The 19,779-nt window shown below is 36.9% G+C and overlaps 1 protein-coding gene and 2 long non-coding RNA genes across 3 annotated transcripts; 2 read left to right on the forward strand and 1 right to left on the reverse strand.

Annotated features, from left to right (window-relative positions):
• Window positions 1-2,395: 2,395 nt before the first annotated feature.
• LOC131529868 (uncharacterized) lies at window positions 2,396-6,228 on the reverse strand. The gene is made up of 6 exons (XR_009268239.1): window positions 6,165-6,228; window positions 5,357-5,692; window positions 4,708-4,986; window positions 4,468-4,578; window positions 4,314-4,375; window positions 2,396-3,215 (listed from the first exon to the last, which is right to left on the reverse strand). It is a non-coding gene; the product is annotated as an uncharacterized LOC131529868 (long non-coding RNA).
• Window positions 6,229-7,980: 1,752 nt separating this feature from the next.
• Window positions 7,981-17,977, forward strand: LOC131529860 (uncharacterized). Its single transcript, XM_058759807.1, has 5 exons — window positions 7,981-8,113; window positions 11,991-12,311; window positions 14,541-14,871; window positions 15,365-15,688; window positions 16,030-17,977. The coding sequence occupies exons 1-3, from the start codon at window positions 8,062-8,064 to the stop codon at window positions 14,807-14,809; spliced, it is 642 nt and encodes a 213-aa protein (XP_058615790.1). The 5' UTR covers window positions 7,981-8,061; the 3' UTR covers window positions 14,810-14,871; window positions 15,365-15,688; window positions 16,030-17,977.
• Window positions 17,978-18,051: 74 nt separating this feature from the next.
• Window positions 18,052-19,555, forward strand: LOC131529866 (uncharacterized). The gene is made up of 3 exons (XR_009268237.1): window positions 18,052-18,916; window positions 19,058-19,107; window positions 19,190-19,555. It is a non-coding gene; the product is annotated as an uncharacterized LOC131529866 (long non-coding RNA).
• Window positions 19,556-19,779: the final 224 nt, after the last annotated feature.

The raw sequence follows: 19,779 nt of genomic DNA on the forward strand, positions 1-19,779 counted from the left end.
TCAGTCATGTTTTTTGTATAATGTTTTAAAATGTACTTGAGTATGTTTGTAGTAATACAACTATACTATAAACATACTTGTATTTCAAGTGCATTTTTTAATACATTTAATAGTATGTTTTTTGTTTTTGTTTTTCAAAGTATATATGTTGCTGTACTTTTAATGTACTTTATGAATATTTGTAATGTACACAATATATAATACATTAAAGTTTTCTAGATATCAAAGTGTATGTATGTACTGAAAAAAAAAAAAATATATATATATATACAGTGAGGAAAATAAGTATTTGAACACCCTGCTATTTTGCAAGTTCTCCCACTTAGAAATCATGGAGGGTCTGAAATTGTCATCGTAGGTGCATGTCCACTGTGAGAGACATAATCCAGAAATCACAATGTATGATTTTTTAACTATTTATTTGTATGATACAGCTGCAAATAAGTATTTGAACACCTGAGAAAATCAATGTTAATATTTGGTACAGTAGCCTTTGTTTGCAATTACAGAGGTCAAACGTTTCCTGTAGTTTTTCACCAGGTTTGCACACACTGCAGGAGAGATTTTGGCCCGCCCCTCCACACAGATCTTCTCTAGATCAGTCAGGTTTCTGGCTTTGAGCTCCTCCAAAGATTCTCTATTGGGTTTAGGTCTGAGACTGGCTAGGCCACGCCAGAACCTTGATATGCTTCTCACAGAGCCACTCCTTGGTTATCCTGGCTGTGTGCTTGGGTCATTGTCATGTTGGAAGACCCAGCCTCGACCCATCTTCAATGCTCTAACTGAGGGAAGGAGGTTGTTCCCAAAATCTCGCAATACATGGCCCCGGTCATCCTCTCCTTAATACAGTGCAGTCGCCCTGTCCCATGTGCAGAAAAACACCCCAAAGCATGATGCTACCACCCCCATGCTTCACAGTAGGGATGGTATTCTTGGGATGGTACTCATCATTCTTCTTCCTCCAAACACGTTTAGTGGAATTATGACCAAAAAGTTCTATTTTGGTCTCATCTGACCACATGACTTTCTCCCATGACTCCTCTGGATCATCCAAATGGTCATTGGCAAACTTAAGTCGGCCTGGACATGTGCTGGTTTAAGCAGGGGAACCTTCCGTGCCATGCATGATTTCAAACCATGACGTCTTAGTGTATTACCAACAGTAACCTTGGAAACGGTGGTCCCAGCTCTTTTCAGGTCATTGACCAGCTCCTCCCGTGTAGTTCTGGGCTGATTTCTCACCTTTCTTAGGATCATTGAGACCCCACGAGGTGAGATCTTGCATGGAGCCCCAGTCCGAGGGAGATTGACAGTCATGTTTAGCTTCTTCCATTTTCTAATGATTGCTCCAACAGTGGACCTTTTTCACCAAGCTGCTTGGCAATTTCCCGTAGCCCTTTCCAGCCTTGTGGAGGTGTACAATTTTGTCTCTAGTGTCTTTGGACAGCTCTTTGGTCTTGGCCATGTTAGTAGTTGGATTCTTACTGATTGTATGGGGTGGACAGGTGTCTTTATGCAGCTAACGACCTCAAACAGGTGCATCTAATTTAGGATAATAAATGGAGTGGAGGTGGACATTTTAAAGGCAGACTAACAGGTCTTTGAGGGTCAGAATTCTAGCTGATAGACAGGTGTTCAAATACTTATTTGCAGCTGTATCATACAAATAAATAGTTAAAAAATCATACATTGTGATTTCTGGATTTTTTTTTTGGGATTATGTCTCTCACAGTGGACATGCACCTACGATGACAATTTCAGACCCCTCCATGATTTCTAAGTGGGAGAACTTGCAAAATAGCAGGGTGTTCAAATACTTATTTTCCTCACTGTATAATATACTAGTAGTGTAATGCTAATGCATTTCTAATGAGCTGAAATACAATTTAATTGTACTTGAAGCACATTAAAACGATGCTTCAAATATACTTTACCTGTAGTTCATGAAGTATTAAAAGTACATTTTAAATGTATTTTAAGAAATACATTTAAATTGCACTAAATATACTTAAAGTGGTTCCAATATAACACAATTTCAGTATATTAAATATATTGCAAATAGATTAAAATTGATAAACTTAAACATATCTTGAAATACACTTAATATACTTAATGTTGTTTCAAAATAATACATTTAATATGCACTTAGTATAGTATAATATAAATATATTAAGTGTGTCTGAAAAAGCACAATTTAAATATTTATTTTTCACCTGGGAACATAAGCCTACTTTTTTAAGATAGTTGCTTGACAGTGTTAAATGGCTAAAAGTATAAGAATATTGTGTGAGCTGTGGATAAACTACATTTCATGGTAAAAATTTACTAAAAGTCTTCAGATTTTAAATTTTTTTGTGTATATTTATTAAGTTCTTAATGTTAGTGTATGGGACAACCAGAGTATGAAGTTAAAACTGCCTGCCATCTCACACAATCGGTTTTACTGATGTTCAGCTTTTGAGTCAAACTGAAAGCTGCTACATTTAAAATGGGCCATGTGTGTGAGTGAGTCCACCAAACGTATGAACCAAAGACACTAATATCTTTCACATGATAATGGGAGAGTCAAACTGTACATGTAAAAAAAGGCAAAATCAATACATTACGATTCCATACAAATGTGGCTGTCACCTGCACTTTTCAGAAGTTTATTCAGTTGTACAGTGCAGTTGTTATTCCCATAAAATTACTGAACTCTGTATGTACTCCTCAGAAGAGGAATAAGCACTAAAAGATGAACTGACAACCAAATTAAGCTGCACTGTGTACATGGTCTGTTTTGACTTATATGCCATTTTTAGACACCGTAATCTATGTTGAACTGAGTTGATTGTTGTTCAAACAGGCTCCAGGAGGCAGCACAATAATCAAGCATGAAGTGAATTTTGTGCATTCAGTATGTATTTATAACACCCCTATCCATAAAAGTAGCGCTATTATTATAGAGGTTTCCATAATTTCCATAATTATATCTGGATGAGTATCTGGATGCTATGCTATTGGTAAATCACTAATTTATTTTAGACATCACAATAACACCAAAATATATGATACAAACAGTAATGATGAAACGGTGACATCCTGAGAGATAATTAATGTGAATAAAAATGTTTCAGGTATTGACTTGGCTGAGCTCTAACAAAAATTCCAGTAGATACAGTATTTGATCATCGCTTTTTGGGGACATTTTCATACACAGCCTCAGTCTTTGATTTCTGCAAGGAAACACAAAATCAATCAATCAGCAACCTTGCTGTTGTAACAGAGCTACTTCTATAAAATAACTGTCTTCAGTAGTACTACCTTTAAAATCCTCAGTAGAGCATAATGTTCCGTCAATTTTACACCAAAAGTTAATCTTGTACATTAGGGTGATTTTTCATGTGCAACAACATGCTAACATGGAACAGCAAGAGGATATGATATCAAACATCTTCATCACAACTTCTGAAGGTTTCTTACAACAGCAAAATGGCTTTGAATGACTGTCTTTCACACAAAAGCAACAGCAAAGATACTTGTTGCAGCGCGTCTACAAATCAAGCGATAGCCGCTAAAGCTGTATTTCACCTCAGATGATCATGAACCGCAGAGCAGCTGCAGCTTGTGGTCAAAGCACAGGTTAACAGCTTTGTGTTCAACTTTCCTTCCAATGAAAATCTAATGGTAGAAAACTGACTTTGTAAGGGATATTTCAGAATAACAAACCAATTTATTTATAGGTAGAACTGTTTAGATATGTTTTTAAAGATATGTCTGTATTGAGCAACAGCTTTACTTTTTCTGTTTCCGCAAAACACGCACCAGAACAATCCCAGCATTCCTCATTACTCTGAACTACGGAGTCCCCATTGTTTCAAATACAAAAATTGCAAACATAAATTTATCACACAAACCATGATTTAAATTAGTAGGCCACAACACATCAGGAGCTGGTTTTGTAGCTGCTTTACATGTAGGATACAATACATAACACCTAATCATCTTTCCATCAGACAGCAGCACGTCAAACAAATATAAACGGGTTGTCCATAAACTAAAGATGTGTAATGATGCAACTACACAACTTCACTGATTATAATGGAAAAACTGCAACATGGAAAAACTTACACTGAGGAACAAAGTACATAGTCTTCGTTTAAATAGCACAAAAACAAAACAAAAAAAAACTATCCTTTTGATGTGCTCTCTACTGCAGGTAACGGTTGGGCCGATAGTCCACCCACGTCTGTTCACTGACCATCTGATGCTGCAAACTTCAATCAGACTGACTGCAACACATCTTTTTGCAACACATGCATGAATGATCTTACCGTTTTTCGTGTTTTTGGTTTACACAATGCTGAATCAGTTATGTCTTCCTCTTGAGTCTGGGCTGCATTAACAATAATACAGACATGTTAAAATGACAGTTGTATCAAAATTTGTGTCGTAAAGATAAATATTCATGCAGCTTGTTCTGCTGACCTGTTTTTCTACATTTCCAGCAGATGCAGCAGATCACGACTGAAACCACAATCAACAGAGATCCAGCAGCAGAAGGAATCAGCACTATGTAAAATAAAGGTAAGCCCTGATCTGTTATCGACAAAGTGAAACATTAGTGTCAGTAAATCTGTTTGTCTGATCGGCAAGAAACATTGAAATATCAGCACTGTATAACTGAGAGATAATCTTTTAATCACAATAAAATCAACACCAACATACCTGGACATGGCTGACAAAGTTCAGTAATGTTGAGGTGTCTGGTCTGGTTGCTGATGGGATTGTTGAGCACACAGCTGTAGGTGTTTTTATCCTGATATTCCACCTCCAGAGGTAGAGAGAGACTGATGCTGAGATCAGACACACTGATGCTGGACAATTAACTGTTTCCTTTGTACCAGGAGAGAGTCACATCTATCACATATGCCACTGAACACATCAATGAACAATATGATGATGATGAAGAGCAATCTCTGGTAATGTTAGGAGTGGGCAGACGAGCTGAAAAACATGAGTGAAAATATTTTTTTTTCTAAATCTAAAAATCTGTTTTATTTTCGGTGTAGTGTGTTGACGGTCAGCGAGTGTTATATTTTAGGCATAATGTTGATTACCACAAAATTTATTTCCATTTGTCCCACAGAAAAGCACAAATCTGGGTTACAATAAGGCACTGAATAGGGGGCGATTCATAAATGTTAAAATGCAAACTGTTTCAACAGTACAGTAAACCGATTCTGTTTAAAGTTGTATATAATTGTACAACTTCTTTGCCCCGACAAATTATTTTGTGTTAATCAACATTGCCACAAATGTTAATTGAGTTTAACTTCTAAATATGTGAAGGACGAGACAAATGATCTCTACTCACCATAGACAGAAACACTAAATGTTTTTGATGTCAATTTTGCTCCATTTATCTCTAGTTCATAATTTCCAGCATGTTCAGTTGTGATGTTTGTGATGGTCAGAGATCCAGTTTGATGATCCAGCTTCAGTCTGTCTCTGAATCTCCCATCAGGACCATCAAATGTAGAGAAGATTTGTTTCTCAATGCTGATTTTAGCTATGAGAGACTTTTCAGCGCCAAATTTCCACAGTATGTCATCGTCGTAATGTATTTTAGTTACACTAGTCTGTAAAGTGACAGAATCTCTGTCCATCACTGACACTGACTGTATTTTATTTGTTTCAGCGCCAAACAGACCTGAAGAACATACAAGAACAGATTAAGACTTCTGTTGGTTTACTGAAATCAGCTGTAGTTTGAAATTACACATTTGCCTTTTGACTAATGAAGCTGTGTACTTTTGTTATTGTTCAATTACTGCAGAATTATTTTGCATATTTTTTTTTTTAAATAATTGAGACGCCTATTTGTATTTCTATGTCCAGTAACAATCCTTGAAATTAGTATATTAAAAAAAACACACACTCAAAAAAACTCCTGATATTTGAAAAGCACCTCACTTTCTGAGGCTCCTGAGTTTATTCCATATAGAAATGTCCCTATACTCTCCCTCACATTGATGTTTTCAGACCTGTAAATCACATTCCAAAGTAGATCTTAAAATATTATTTTAGTTTGATGTGATCTATCTTGACAGCACATGAAAGCTAACAGTAGTTTGTTACACTGTTCTAAATTATTAAGCGATACAAATGCTTATAAAACTTACCAGTGAGACTCCACCAGTACAAACAGAACAAAATAAGCATGTGAAACATTTTCTTCAGTTGTTCAGTGAAAAGTCTGAACTATCTGCTGATAACAGTCAGACTGATGTGAATCCTCCCACGGCAGAGTTTGACCCTCCTAGTTCTTATGATCTGAATGCATGTTATTTAGTTACATAAAACAATCATCTTCTGGCTCTTATTAAGACTTTAACCATTTTAATGGTGGATTTTTTTCTCTTTTCATATCCTTTAACATTAATAATGCAGTTGTCTGATGTTATGTAATGTTAATTAAATATGTAAATGTAGAAGAAAATTGTGTGAATCTTTTATAATTAAATCGTAGAAATTAACTTTTTTTGTATGATAATTTAATTGAATTATTTATTTATCAATGCGTGTATATACGGAAAAACAAAATGGAAAAAAAAAAAAGGTAAAACCATCTGCAATCTCTCATTGCCAGTCTTACTGAGGTGTGACAAGCAGCTCATTTTCTGAGTAAAACTGAAACCTGCTGTGGTTGGTTTTCTTCATAAAAGTGGTTTGATTTGCAGGCTGGACAAACATTTTGTATGTGGCCATTTGTTTGATGTGTGTTTAGTTTGTAGGTGAAGGGCTTTTCCTGTCCTGCTGTTATGAACCTCACAGTCTGACTTCCTCTCTACATAAAACTGACAGTAAAATGAAGTACTGCATCAGTCCATCAAAAAAAAAAAAAGTCAGAGAAGAGTCATTGGTAAGAGGTCAAACTGGATTCTTACCCATCATGCATCATTGATAAATTTCACAGACTGACAGCTAAACACATCATTAAATAACACTGAAAATAAGAGTTTTTGTTGCTTTGTTAAAATGAGCATTCCATTAAATAAAAACGTTAATCTTTTACATTAATTTTCTTTGCTTTGCTTGATACTGCATGCATGCTAATGAATTAGTTATTTGAAATTAGTTATTTCATGTGCTTTTCAGTAAAGGTAAATACTTTTTAATTTTTATTGTCATAAAAGTGTTTCTGATATGTTTTTGTGCTTGGGTTTAGTCCGTCTACAACTACATTGACTTTATGGTTTTGAGTGTGTACCAGACACTTTTTCTTTCTTTCTTTTATTTTTTAAGAAGAATATTTCCATAATGTCAATGAAGAAGGTTGCTAATTGCATCTTATACACAGAGACTGTGAATTCTTCTTAAGCTTTGTCTCACTGAACAACCGGGATAATGGTTTTGGCCAAAATCACACTACACACTAAATGTTATAGCCATTATTTAAATTTAACACAATATTACTGACTAATAACAAAAGTGATGCAGTGGTCTCTTACTTTTGTTTGTGTCTGTGAAAGCTGCTGAAAAAAAAAAAAAACTATACAAGTCCCATTATAACCAGTAAAACCATTACAAATTTTGTGATGGTGTCTATTGTTTTTTTTTTGTTTGTTTTGTTTGTTTTTTTGTTTTGTTTTTTTTTGTTTGTTTTTTCAGCAGGTCGAGCGTTTAAATTTATCCAGATAAGTATGTCCATAACCAAAATAATAAAATGCGAAATCATACTGTACATATATTAATTTAAGAAATATAGAACTACAACATTCAGAACAAAAATGTAGACGAAAACTGCGTTTTGTGAATGAACAGCTAGACCATCAAACAGCATTACACAACACTTTCCAAAAAGAAGCGGATTTTTTAATTTATTATTATTATTATTATTTTAATGTAATGCAGATTAAAGACCGTGACGAAACGTCTTTACGTCGTCGCGCTGTGCATAGGGAGCCTCCCAATTTAGCTTTTACGTCATCATACTGCAGTGCACTTTCACTTTGGTTTCTGTCCGTCGTGTTTAATGAAGAGAAACAACATAGACATAGCACTTTAAACCTGGTGAAAATGAAGCTTATCTATATTTCGCCCTTATTGCTCTGTTGTTTACTCAACCATGGTAAGAAGTTTAGGCTTTATATCTCTCTTTCAGTGTTTTGGCGATTTGCAATTTGCGGTTAAAAGGTCATGTTTTCAGTAAAAACAAACAAAACAGTACCAAACATGCTTAGCGGGTCACAACAGACGCTGTTAGATATGCATAAATCTGAAATGTGGTAAAGATAGGCAGTAGGCCTACGTTTTGACGGAAATGACTCGACAGAATGTTACCAGTGTAAAGTTGGTTTTATATTCGCACATTCGGACTTCTGCATTCAATTACTGTGTTAACCACACTACATTGGACATTCAGCGGACATTCGCAAATAAGTATGACATTAAAAGAATACTTGGCCATTTTGATCGATTGTGAAAAAAATTTTAGTAGGTTGACAATGATGTCGCTGATTAGAATTTGCAAAAAATAACTTTATTGCACATATAATTAGAAAGTTATTGAACGCGGAAATGTGTGAATGTTGTGAATGTGCGAATATAAAACCAACTTTGCCCAAATTACATTCTTGTGGTGTGATAATGATGTGAGGATTAACTAATCTCCAAACCTCCGCCATACTCTAACCCTACCCTTAAAACCATACATAAATTGACCATGACTTTACTACAATTAAAAAAAAAAAAACATGGTTACTACAGTTAATCTGTTGTAACCACAAATGAACCATGGTTTTGCTACAATAAACATAGTTTAGCCAGGGTATGTGTAATACAATTGGGGTTATACAAATGGTAATGAATGAAAACATGTTATTTACAGTATGTGTGAGATTTAATCAACATAACTTAAAACAGTATTTGATTGCAAAGACGTTTTGTATATTACAATTATACAATTTTAGTATAAAATAAAAATAGTTCATGCATAATGTTCAGCTATTTAGTATTCATAACAGGAAGGGGCGGTTCTAGACCCTTTTTAGGTGGGCTTCAGCCCCCCTATTTGTCGTCTCAGCCCCCCTATTTGTCGTCTCAGCCCCCCTAAAACTATAATCAGCTATCTGAACGATCAGGCCAGTACTGCTTCCTCCAGAAAGTTTATCATTCTCGCTCGGTTATCGATCTGAATGTGGTACTCAAGCGTGGTGATGGATCGTTACTGTGCACGCATATATATATATTTCTCTGTTACTGAAGCCAGATTTGTTAACGTTTGTGTAGCTGCACAAACCAATGGCGCTTGAGCCCGCCAGAAGGGGCGAAGCCAACTGCTACATGAGTCGGCACAGAGCGCCATTTCATCAGAATCTACGACTGAAACAACAGCCATCAATTCGCATGCAGCTATAGCATGGCCAGTTACGCAACGCTCGTTCCCTTATCTCAGGGAATCAAGGTTACGTGAGTAACCGGAGCGTTCTCTATCCAAAGGTAACTCCCGTTGCATCGTCATTGACGACTGGTTTGGGGAACGCATCCAGTAACGCTGTGCTATAAGCAGATGCAGAACTAAGCCTGTTCCACAAACTCAGCTTAGGAACACTCAGCGAGGGCTCCATAAGCCTGAGCTACAAAGAGACCCAAGAATGACCTGAGGTCTGCTTGACATAACCCTTCACTTTTACTTCGTAAAAGTGAATCTCAAGAATGGTATGTGACGGGGCGCTATTCGGATATGAAAGTAAGCGTCTTTCAGATCCACAGACAGAAACCAATCCTAGAGGGATTGAGCCGCTCGATGTAAGAGGGGCGCTAATCTCACTTGTAAAACACACACTGGCGGATCAAAGTGCCGGGGGAGAATGAGCATGCAGACTCTTGCCAGCGTGAGATCATTCAAACCCAGTTGCTCAGCTCCATGACTGCACCGTTTCTTTATCCGAGTTCGCTGAGAGAGGAGAAACGGGAGAGCGGTGCTGCCTCGTTTAGCAAAAATATAGCAGAGAAATTGCTCAGGAATTGCTCTTACTAGCCGGATTGCCGCAGGGGAAGGCTTCTCGCTTCTTCCGCTGCCGGGGGGCTTTTTTCTACGATGGCAAGCTGCAGGCTGAGCTTCTCTTCGGAGTCAGCAAAGAGATGGTTTCATCGCTGGAGGAGAAGATTCTGATGAAATGGCGCTCTGGGCCGACTCATGTAGCAGTTGGCTCCGCCCCTTCTGGTGGGCTCGAGCGCCATTGGTTTGTGCAGCTACACAAACGTTAACAAATCAGGCTTCAGTAACAGAGAAAACAGGAGTTTCCCCAAAGCAGTTGTCAATGACGACGCAACGGGAGTTACCTTTCGATAGGGAACTGACTTTGGTGTGCTTATGAGACGCACATTCCCCACACACCTAAACCTAACCATTGCATCTCATGAGCTCGCCAAAGTCAGTTTCTGCGTATAAATAGCACACCAGATTAATAGAAACAGAAAACCATGCCATTGAAACGCACTTTCATGAGATCGGGTAATTCACTTTCGCATCTTCTCGAACAGATAAGCAAAAACACACAATATTATGTCACAATGGCTGTCTTGACGAGTATCCAAGTTTATTAAGAAGTAACCACAGTCGGTTACGTCTTAAATAAACATAAACAGTTAAGAAAATTGTGGATGTGTGTCAGTAACGGATCCATGCATTTCTTATGTTAGGCTAATAATGTTAATCCAACAACAAAAGAAAAACATGAGAACTCGCTGCTCTTAACTAAGTAACTTCTGTAATGTTAATAGTTAATTGTGTCAATTTACTTCATACAGTAATACAGTTTTCATAAGCACAATAAAATACTGTTTTTTTGAGTATTTTGTATCGTTGTATCTAATGGTCTCTCTGAGGGCTAAGCCCCCCTAAAGATTAAATCCTAGAACCGCCCCTGATAATAGGTAATATTCATTATGAAGTTGAATATGAATACTCATAAGCTCATAAGTTTACATACCCAGTTTGACTAAATGAGTAGGATTATATTGTGACTGATTTTGAGATCCATTTTTTCCACACTTATGGTACTTGACGGACTCAAACTATTACAAAGAGTGAATACATGCACTTATCCTCTAGACGGAAACACAAAATAAGTGTAATTTATCTTGATCATTAAATTCAAGGGCTCTTAATGCATTGTTTATTTCATGAGCATCAGTAAATGTTTTCACCTTTTTTAATAGTTGTGTATGAGTCCTTTACTCATCCTCAGTGTGAAAAGATGGCTCTCATCTGGTTCATTTGTGTAAATTAAGTTGTTTTGTATTGTGGACAATATGTAAACATCCGTTGCATGAAATAGCTTATTCAGGACTGTTACAGCCAATGCTATAACATAATGAGGGACAACACAACAAAGCTCGATTCATAGGGAAATTTATTTAAAATAATACAAAAATAGGAACCATGAGTGGGAGGAACTAGTCAGGAGAGCAAAAGTAGAAAGGGGAACACATCAAGTCCCACCCTCAAGTGCAGCTGCGTGGCTTCTTTTCAACATGCACTGATGGTCCACCGCTGTAGGTAATCTGCTCAATCACAAACATAGGAAACAAGTTTCCAGCCCCCTAGAGGGCAGACAAACAATTACAAGAATACATGCACATGTAACAAGGACACTACTAGGCTAAATCAAAAATAATATGCAGTTTTTGGAATCCCTCTTACTTTGTTAAAATTAACATTGTGAATATTTTGCAAGGGTTATGTAAACTGAGCAGGACTGTGTGATTCAGGATGTGGTTTGTATGGTGCTCATCAAGCCACATCCGTGAGGCTCATGTATGTTTGTCTGATAAGTGAATGTGTAAATCAACAATGTTCTTCTGCTGTTTGTTTGCATGTGTTAAATTATGAATCCAGCCAGATCTCTCAACCTTCATGATGTATAGAAAAACATTTTCACTGCATTTCCCTGTGGTGTAATTTTATTTGACTTATAATTAACTGTTAATTTCTTCTTCAGGTGTGTTTGGTGAGTCAGTGTCAGGAATGGAGGGAGATACAGTCACTCTACACACTGGTGTTAAAACAAACCAACAAGAAAAGATTAGATGGTATTTTAAAGACGGTCGTATAGCTCAAATCAGTGGAGATCTCGGTTTCATCTGTACCGATGTTCAGTGTGAAGATGCTGATGAGAGATTCAGAGACAGACTGAAACTGGATCATCAGTCTGGATCTCTGACCATCATGAACACCAGGAGCACAGACTCTGGACTTTATCAACTGAAGGTCATCAGCAGTAGTGGCTCCAGTGAAAAGATCTTCAATGTTACCATCTATGGTGAGTTATTATGTTTTAAAGCAAGTCTTATACTTTGAAATCACATCATTAATGTGTTTATATCTACAAATATCATGACAACAGTAGCTGTAGAGGAGCTACTGTATCATCGCATCTCCTTGAACCAACCACTGAACAAATCTGGCAATGCATATATGTTACTAAGCCATCATCTGAGTCAAGTGCACATAATTGATTATTATTAAAGTAAAATAAAAATGTTTTATTTGCACTCAAAATGTTATTTCTGCTATACAGAACACAATTTTGACACACAAGCACTGTTTGCTGTCATTATAACATAAAAATGTATCTTGTCATGGGAGAATGCAGCAGATCCATTATATTTCTATTCATATCTTAAAGCTGCAGTGTTGGGGAAAGTTACTTTTAAAAGTAATGCATTACAATATTGCGTTACTCCCTCAAAAAAAATAGGACAGTTTTTTCCCAAGGCTAGCATATTTTTTCAGTTATTCTCAATGGGAGCGCCACATTTTTTAAAACACCAGAAGCGTGCCGGGCACTGAGCGTTCGTGTGTTTTTTCCTTGGCACCGAGAGTTGAAGAATGTTCAACTTTGGATAAAACGCAGCACTCATTACTGTCACTTTTTGGTCAGCTAACCAATCACAGTGGAGGAGGGGCGGGACTAATACAGAGAAACCGTCACATCCTGCTTGTACTACGACTAAACAACAATAGAGAAGTTAATATAATATTATTATATTATTAATATATTAATGTCTTTACCATATGAAACTGCCGGTCTACCATATTATTGTTATGAAAAATGATGCTTGGAGAAACATTTCATTCACGATTCGTCTGCCCCTTACTTCAACGGCTATTCCGTATCATAGCAACCACGGTGTCTCAATGGAAAAAAAAGGCTGCGCTCTCAAGCACTTACAGCTGAGCGTTTTCAGCTGGCTAAAAATGCAGCATTATAATCCTCCTGATTGACAATGGAAGGATTCTATAATTGGTTCCGTGGCAGGGGATTCTGGGAAATGCAGTCCGATTGGAAACGGTCAGAGTGGTGATGGAGCACTCTGGTGGAGAGTGGGAGGAACGACAGGGATCTGATTTATAACAGTCATAACATCTGGAGAAAAATAGCACAGACACTGAACAAAAATTAAGCTTTTTAGAGTACATGTGTCAATATAGTATAAAGGGTGTGTCCAGAAATTAATGAGAATATTAAAAAAATTATTTTATTGAACAATTTAAATAAACATTGTCTCCTTCAAAGTATGCACCTTCACAACGCTCCCATTGATTTTTCCATTTTTTTATAGCATTCCTGGAAGTCATCAAGTGGGATGGCGTTCAGTGACTGCGTAGTGGCTCTTTGGACATTATCCACACTACCAAAATGGTGTGCTTTCAAACCATTATTCATCTTTGGGAATATGAAAAAGTTGCAAGGAGCCAAGTCGTGGCTGTAGGGTGGATGGGGAAGCACCGTGATGTGTTTTTCAGCCAAAAGTGCAGATTCCTCACCATTTCCAAAGTTTCTGATGCACTTTTACCCAATTTCACATAAAATTGTATCACGTTCCATGGTTCCAAACTCGCTTGCATTTTTCTTAATATGAGGCACTTAAACAAGGTGTCACAAAAAAAGAATGTCTTGACTCTGACAGAGCTGGAATGCACCTGATCAGTGTTCTAACGTAGACCTGGCATCCCACCCTAAGTGACCTTCACAACCCAGCTTATTCCTTCACCTCATACTCTGAAAAGCTAGGCATTTGACCATGTACATAGGCTAGCATCATGTAAAAAAAAAATGAGTATACTTTGAGCTTTAGTTCAGTAACCATAATGTTTACACCGCCATTTTACTCCCAATTATTCTCAGCATGGTGACAGTATAGGTTTCAGACAATGAATGAGAAAACATCATCAGAGAAGAGATGTTGCTGTGAGAGGAAGGGGAAGTTATTTTGATTAAAGATTATAAGGCACATGAGATAATCTTAATGGATAATATTCATTATGAATTTGAGTGTAAAAATGCTTAGTAAAATTTGAAACAGGATGTGGTTTATATGATGTTCCGTAAGTTTCATAAGATCATTCATGATGAGTCTGATGAGTGATTGTGTAAATCAATGAAGTTCTTCTGTTGTTTGTTTGCATGTGTTATATTATGAATCCAAAGAGATTTCTCTACCTACAAACTTTTTGGCTCATAATTATCTGTTCATTTCTTCTTCAGGTTTTTTTGCTGTTGGTGAAGATGGAGTGTTAGTGTTTGTGATGGAGGGAGATTCAGTCAGATTTCAAACTAGTGTTAAAGCAAACCAACAAGGCAGAATTAGATGGTATTTTAATGACACTCGCATTGCTCAAATTACTGGAGATCAGAGTAAGATCTGTACAGATGATGAGTGTGATCAGAGATTCAGAGACAGACTGAAGCTGGATCATCAGACTGGATCTCTGACCATCACAGAACACCAGAACCACAGATGTTGGACTTTATAAACTAAAGATTGCAAGCAGAAACAACAACGAGAGTGACAAGACCTTCATTTTTGCCATGTGTGGTGAGCCATTAAGCAAGTCCATATATCTTTTACATTTGCTCTTAAATCCCATCATTAATGTTTTTAGTGATTATTTTTCAGTGACTTTCAGAGGTGTTTTTTTCCCTCTATTCACCTGTATATTAAATCACATACAGCAGATAGATAATTTCTTCAAAAACACATTTACTGTTAAAGTGGAATTTGTAGATTTTCCACTGGTTAGTTGTTAGTTTTATCAGTTTTATTCTTTTCAAGATGTCAGTGTCTTTTATCATCTCTGATCGTCTTCTGTTATCATGTGTTTAAATCCACCTGTACTAGTTCACCAGGAATCCAAACTGCAGAGGATTTCATATAAAAAAAAAATATGTTTGATAAAGTTGTGGATAAACGTTGCTGAACAGACTGAAAGTCAAGAAAGCATGTTTTATTGTTTTCATATCCACAGTTATCATGCTGTGTGTCTTTCCCCTGAAAAATATCCTTCAGCAGCTGTTGGTTTGTGTTTCAGGTGTTTCTGCTGCTGAACGAAATGAAACAAAGTCAGTGAAAGAGGGAGAATCTGTTACTTTACATCCTGGTAAAATAAAAAACCCAAATGATTGTAAGATGTGGTATTTTAAAGACATTCTTATAGCTGAAATCACTGGAGATCCCAGTGAAACCTGTACAGATGATCAGTGTGAAGAGAGATTCAGAGACAGACTGAAGCTGGATCATCAGACTGGATCTCTGACCATCACAAACACCAGAACCACAGACTCTGGAGATTACACACTACAGATCAGCAGGAGCAGATTTAGCATCAGTAGAACATTCATTGTTTCTGTCACTAGTGAGTATAATTTAGTCATTCAGAGCAATTTTACAAAACAGTTTGAAATGCTTAAATCTACTCCGTATATGATTCCATTGTTGATAATCTGTTACCTGCACGTCAAAGTGGCGGGTAGTTGTCACAATGAGTTTTATTTCACACTATGAATTTTACCATTTTTAAGTGTATTGTTAAAAACAAAAGAATGCACAACAACGTTAGTCAGTTTTCTTGTGAGAGTCACTGTTTTAGTTGCTGTAATTTATTATACAACATTTTATACAAAGTTGTAAATGTCAGTCAAAAGTTTTGGTAAAGTTGATTATTAGTCAATCTCTATAATGACTGTCTGTCTTCAGCTGTTCCAGCTCCAGCTGCTGCAGGAGGAATATGTGCTGCTATTGGCGTTCTACTGGTGGCTGCAGTTGTTTTTGTGATTTACCGTTGGCACAGATCAAGACAACATGGCAAGTATTACAGCTGATCTTACAAAATGAAAATATGTATTGTGCACACAGAATCTTTTAAACATATTAAGGTGTTTTTATCCTAATTGACAAAATTACGTTTTTTATTGTATTATTAATTATTATTTTTAAAACAGGAACCGGTGCGCAATCATGAACTAGAGGCCCTTAATCAGAATGGCAATACACAAAATGATGTTGCTAAAGGAGCATCCACTGTCCATTCACCACCATAAACATTTACTCAACTATGACGACTTCCACCTCTGAGAATCGCAGACAGTTGAAAAGAGTCCATAACATGCATTCAGAACCAAAGTTCAGTGCATGTACAGTTCCCAGTCGCTGCGTTCAGACCATAGACTGTAAAAAAGATGGACGACGCAACTCTGCTTCCTTCCACTATAGAAAAGTGAAGCGAATACATCTCAGTATGGCCGCTGCCATCTTGAGTAAATGATGTCATTTGGAGCCCGAGTCTGCGCAGTAGAGATTCGTTTGGAGCCAGAGTCTGCGCAGTAGAGTCGTGAGGTGGACCCCCGTTTTTATAGCATCAAATTACTAGCTAAAATCAAACATATCACAAAAATGAACAATTGAACATATATCAGCGTGATAACAACTACCTTAAATGACCAAAACCATATTCCGGAAAATTGTATTGGAAGTGTAATTAATTTTTTTATTTTGACTGAAGTCCCATTCGTTTACATGGAGAGGGGTTTATGACCTGTACTGCAACCAGCCACCAGGGGGCGATCAAAGAGCCCGCAGCTTCACTTTTAAGGATGAGTGAGACACACCCAGTTCAGACATGGAAAAAGCCACTGCAATAATGCCACCTGAGATACTGCAAGTATAAATGCTGTTTTTTCCTTGGCATTTCGAAGAAGAAAGCTGTCAGTCGACCAGAGACAAAAACATACAGATTTTTGTAGGACATTTGTAAACATGTGCATAATGCATATGTTTGAAACTGAGAAGATAGTCAAGCCTCAAGCATTTACATGTTTACTTTTTTCCTATTGATCAGATTATTTCAGATCTACACCACCCCTTTTAGTCTGATCGAAATTTCATTCACATTGATTAAGGTGTTTACAGGAAGGCTTGTCAATCCAACTGAGCCATCAATCAGATTACCAACAGAATGAATATTTGTTTGCATGTAAATGTTATCTTGACATATCAGATGTTTTGTTTACATTAATGTATTACTGGCTGTGAACATAAGTATCTTTTCAAGATGGACATTTTTTGCCAAATAGTCACATTTAAAAATGCAAGCACTCTTTATGTATATGTGCAAATGAGCATTTTAAGGCAATGACTGACCTGAATCTGTACTACCAATACTGTAGAAATACTGATAATATTTAGGGTGAATCCCATTTCTCTGTCTTACCCCTTCCCCTACGTCTTACCCCTAGCCCTTGTCCCTCGAAACCGAGTGGTAAGCGCTAGGGGTGAAAACATACCCCTATGAAATGAGACACCACTTGGTTACGGTTACGTCATCATACACCGTCGCTAGCTGGCTGCTACGTCACCAGAGCCGACAAGTGTTGATCACGAACTTTGGATCGTTTTACAAACTTGTTAAAACTGTAGACATGCATGGAGTCCATTCAAGGCTAGTCTGCGGGACTGTTGTGCAAATCAGCAATGTAACGTTAGCGTCGCAAACTAGCGATTTTTTAAAAACGTTTCAATTAAGAACATGGTTGCAAATATATATGTACAGGACTGTCTAGAGCACAAAACAAGACTGTCGTAATTTTTAAATAAATTATTTAAGCCGAAAATACTTGATTGTTGCCGGTTGCGCAGTGTGTTCTGGGTACCCTCGGTTTCAAATAAGCTCGAAAATGCTTGGTTTTAAGGGTATCTACCCTTCCCTTAGCCCTACCCTCGATCAAAACGAGAATTGGGATAGCCCTTACTCTCACGTGAACGCGCAAAACTAAGGGGAAGGGGGAAGGGGAAGGGGTAAGACAGAGAAATGGGATTCACCCTTAATCTTCACAATTTTAGCACTGCCATCTTGACAACACTATCACAGCCAACAGGGAATGTTCTCAAAACTTTAGCTAGAGAGGAACATTGAAGTTGAAACACCATTATGTTGGGCTTTCGATGCTGGTGTTTTACACCTAATTTAACCAGCAAGCCTCTTTTGTCACTGTCATCTCTAAACTGACATTTTTTACAGGAATCTTTGAGAAATGGAATCTTTCACAATCCACGATGATGTTTGTTTGATTGTTTGGTTAACAAACCTTTGTGGTTAGAAAGGTGGTTCAAATCCAGCAAAGGTTTATCCATGTAATATCATTGTGTCCTTGATCAAACTATGAACCTCAGGAACTGAACTTGCAAGAACTGCACTGAAAGACACTGTGGAGAGAAGCAGCTACAAAAGCCAAATGTGTGTTTATGTAATGTATTTTTATATTATGATTGTTACTGGCTGCTGCTGCACAAGCTGTTTACTGGTGTTAATCATCTGAATCATGTTTTAGTCACATTTCACAAACATGTTTGTGTTATTTAATATAGATTTAAGATGTTTGTTACTTCCACTGAATGTCATAATTGTTGGAATGTGCTGAAGTTACTGTTTTTTTTTTTTTTGTACTTGTACTTGTAATTTTTTGTACTGTTTTAACAAAAGTGTTAAGTGTCACATTCTGCCATTTGAGATGTTGATTAGGTTTTTTACTGCCAAGTCCGTGCATTTCACATGAGGAGGAATACGGAGACCTGGGGGGTGTTTAAGGTGAATGTTCACTAATTCACATTATCTGTTTTCTTCCATTTTCTTATTTTTCTCAGTTTTTAAAGCACATTGAGCGGTTCTGTATTATACTGTCATTTGACCTCATTTAATGTTTGTTTTCCTGATGTCTTTGTATTGCAGAACGTCATCAGTGTGTGATGGAAATTATCTCCTACACTTGAACAAGAATAGTATGTGTGACTCCAGTTTAAATCTATTTGTCTGAACAAAGGAAAATACCTCTAACTGTGTTACTCTCTCTTTCTTTCTCAGGATTGTCAGAGCTGTTTCCAGAGTCATCCGTGCAGAGAGCTCCTTAACTGCCTCCTGACCACTGAAGTGTGTGGTTTTTACAACAGCAATAGGATTTAGAAATGTCATCATAGTGCCTATTTTTGTAATGGACATTTTATAAGAAAAGAAAAAAAAAATCTGTATCAGAGCTGTAGTACTGTAATAGGCCAAACTCCTCAAAAGCCTGTAACACAAACTGTGTAAGAGACACAAGATGTGTTTCGAGAAGAATAGCTTGACTTTTTAGTGTGTTTGTCTTTTTTTAATATGAACTTTGAAATATTTTGTACTACTTGACATCAGCAGCTTTATGTCACTGGAAAACAAATAAATAAATTAACAACATTGCTACCTTTAGTTTATTTCTCCTCAAAATTGGTGAAAACTAAAGAAATAACAGCCATCAAACATGAATCATAAATTGTAAATCATATTGCATTTATTCTTAAAATGACCCAGACATTGACAGAAAAAGAAGGGGGAAAAAAAAAGATATATATATATATAACCTTTATAATATGAAAAGAAAGCAGGCCTATCAATAATATTTGTTCTTTTTTTCTGTGGAG

This window comes from Onychostoma macrolepis, chromosome 22 (assembly GCF_012432095.1).
Source record: "Onychostoma macrolepis isolate SWU-2019 chromosome 22, ASM1243209v1, whole genome shotgun sequence".
Taxonomy (NCBI): Eukaryota; Metazoa; Chordata; class Actinopteri; order Cypriniformes; family Cyprinidae; genus Onychostoma; species Onychostoma macrolepis.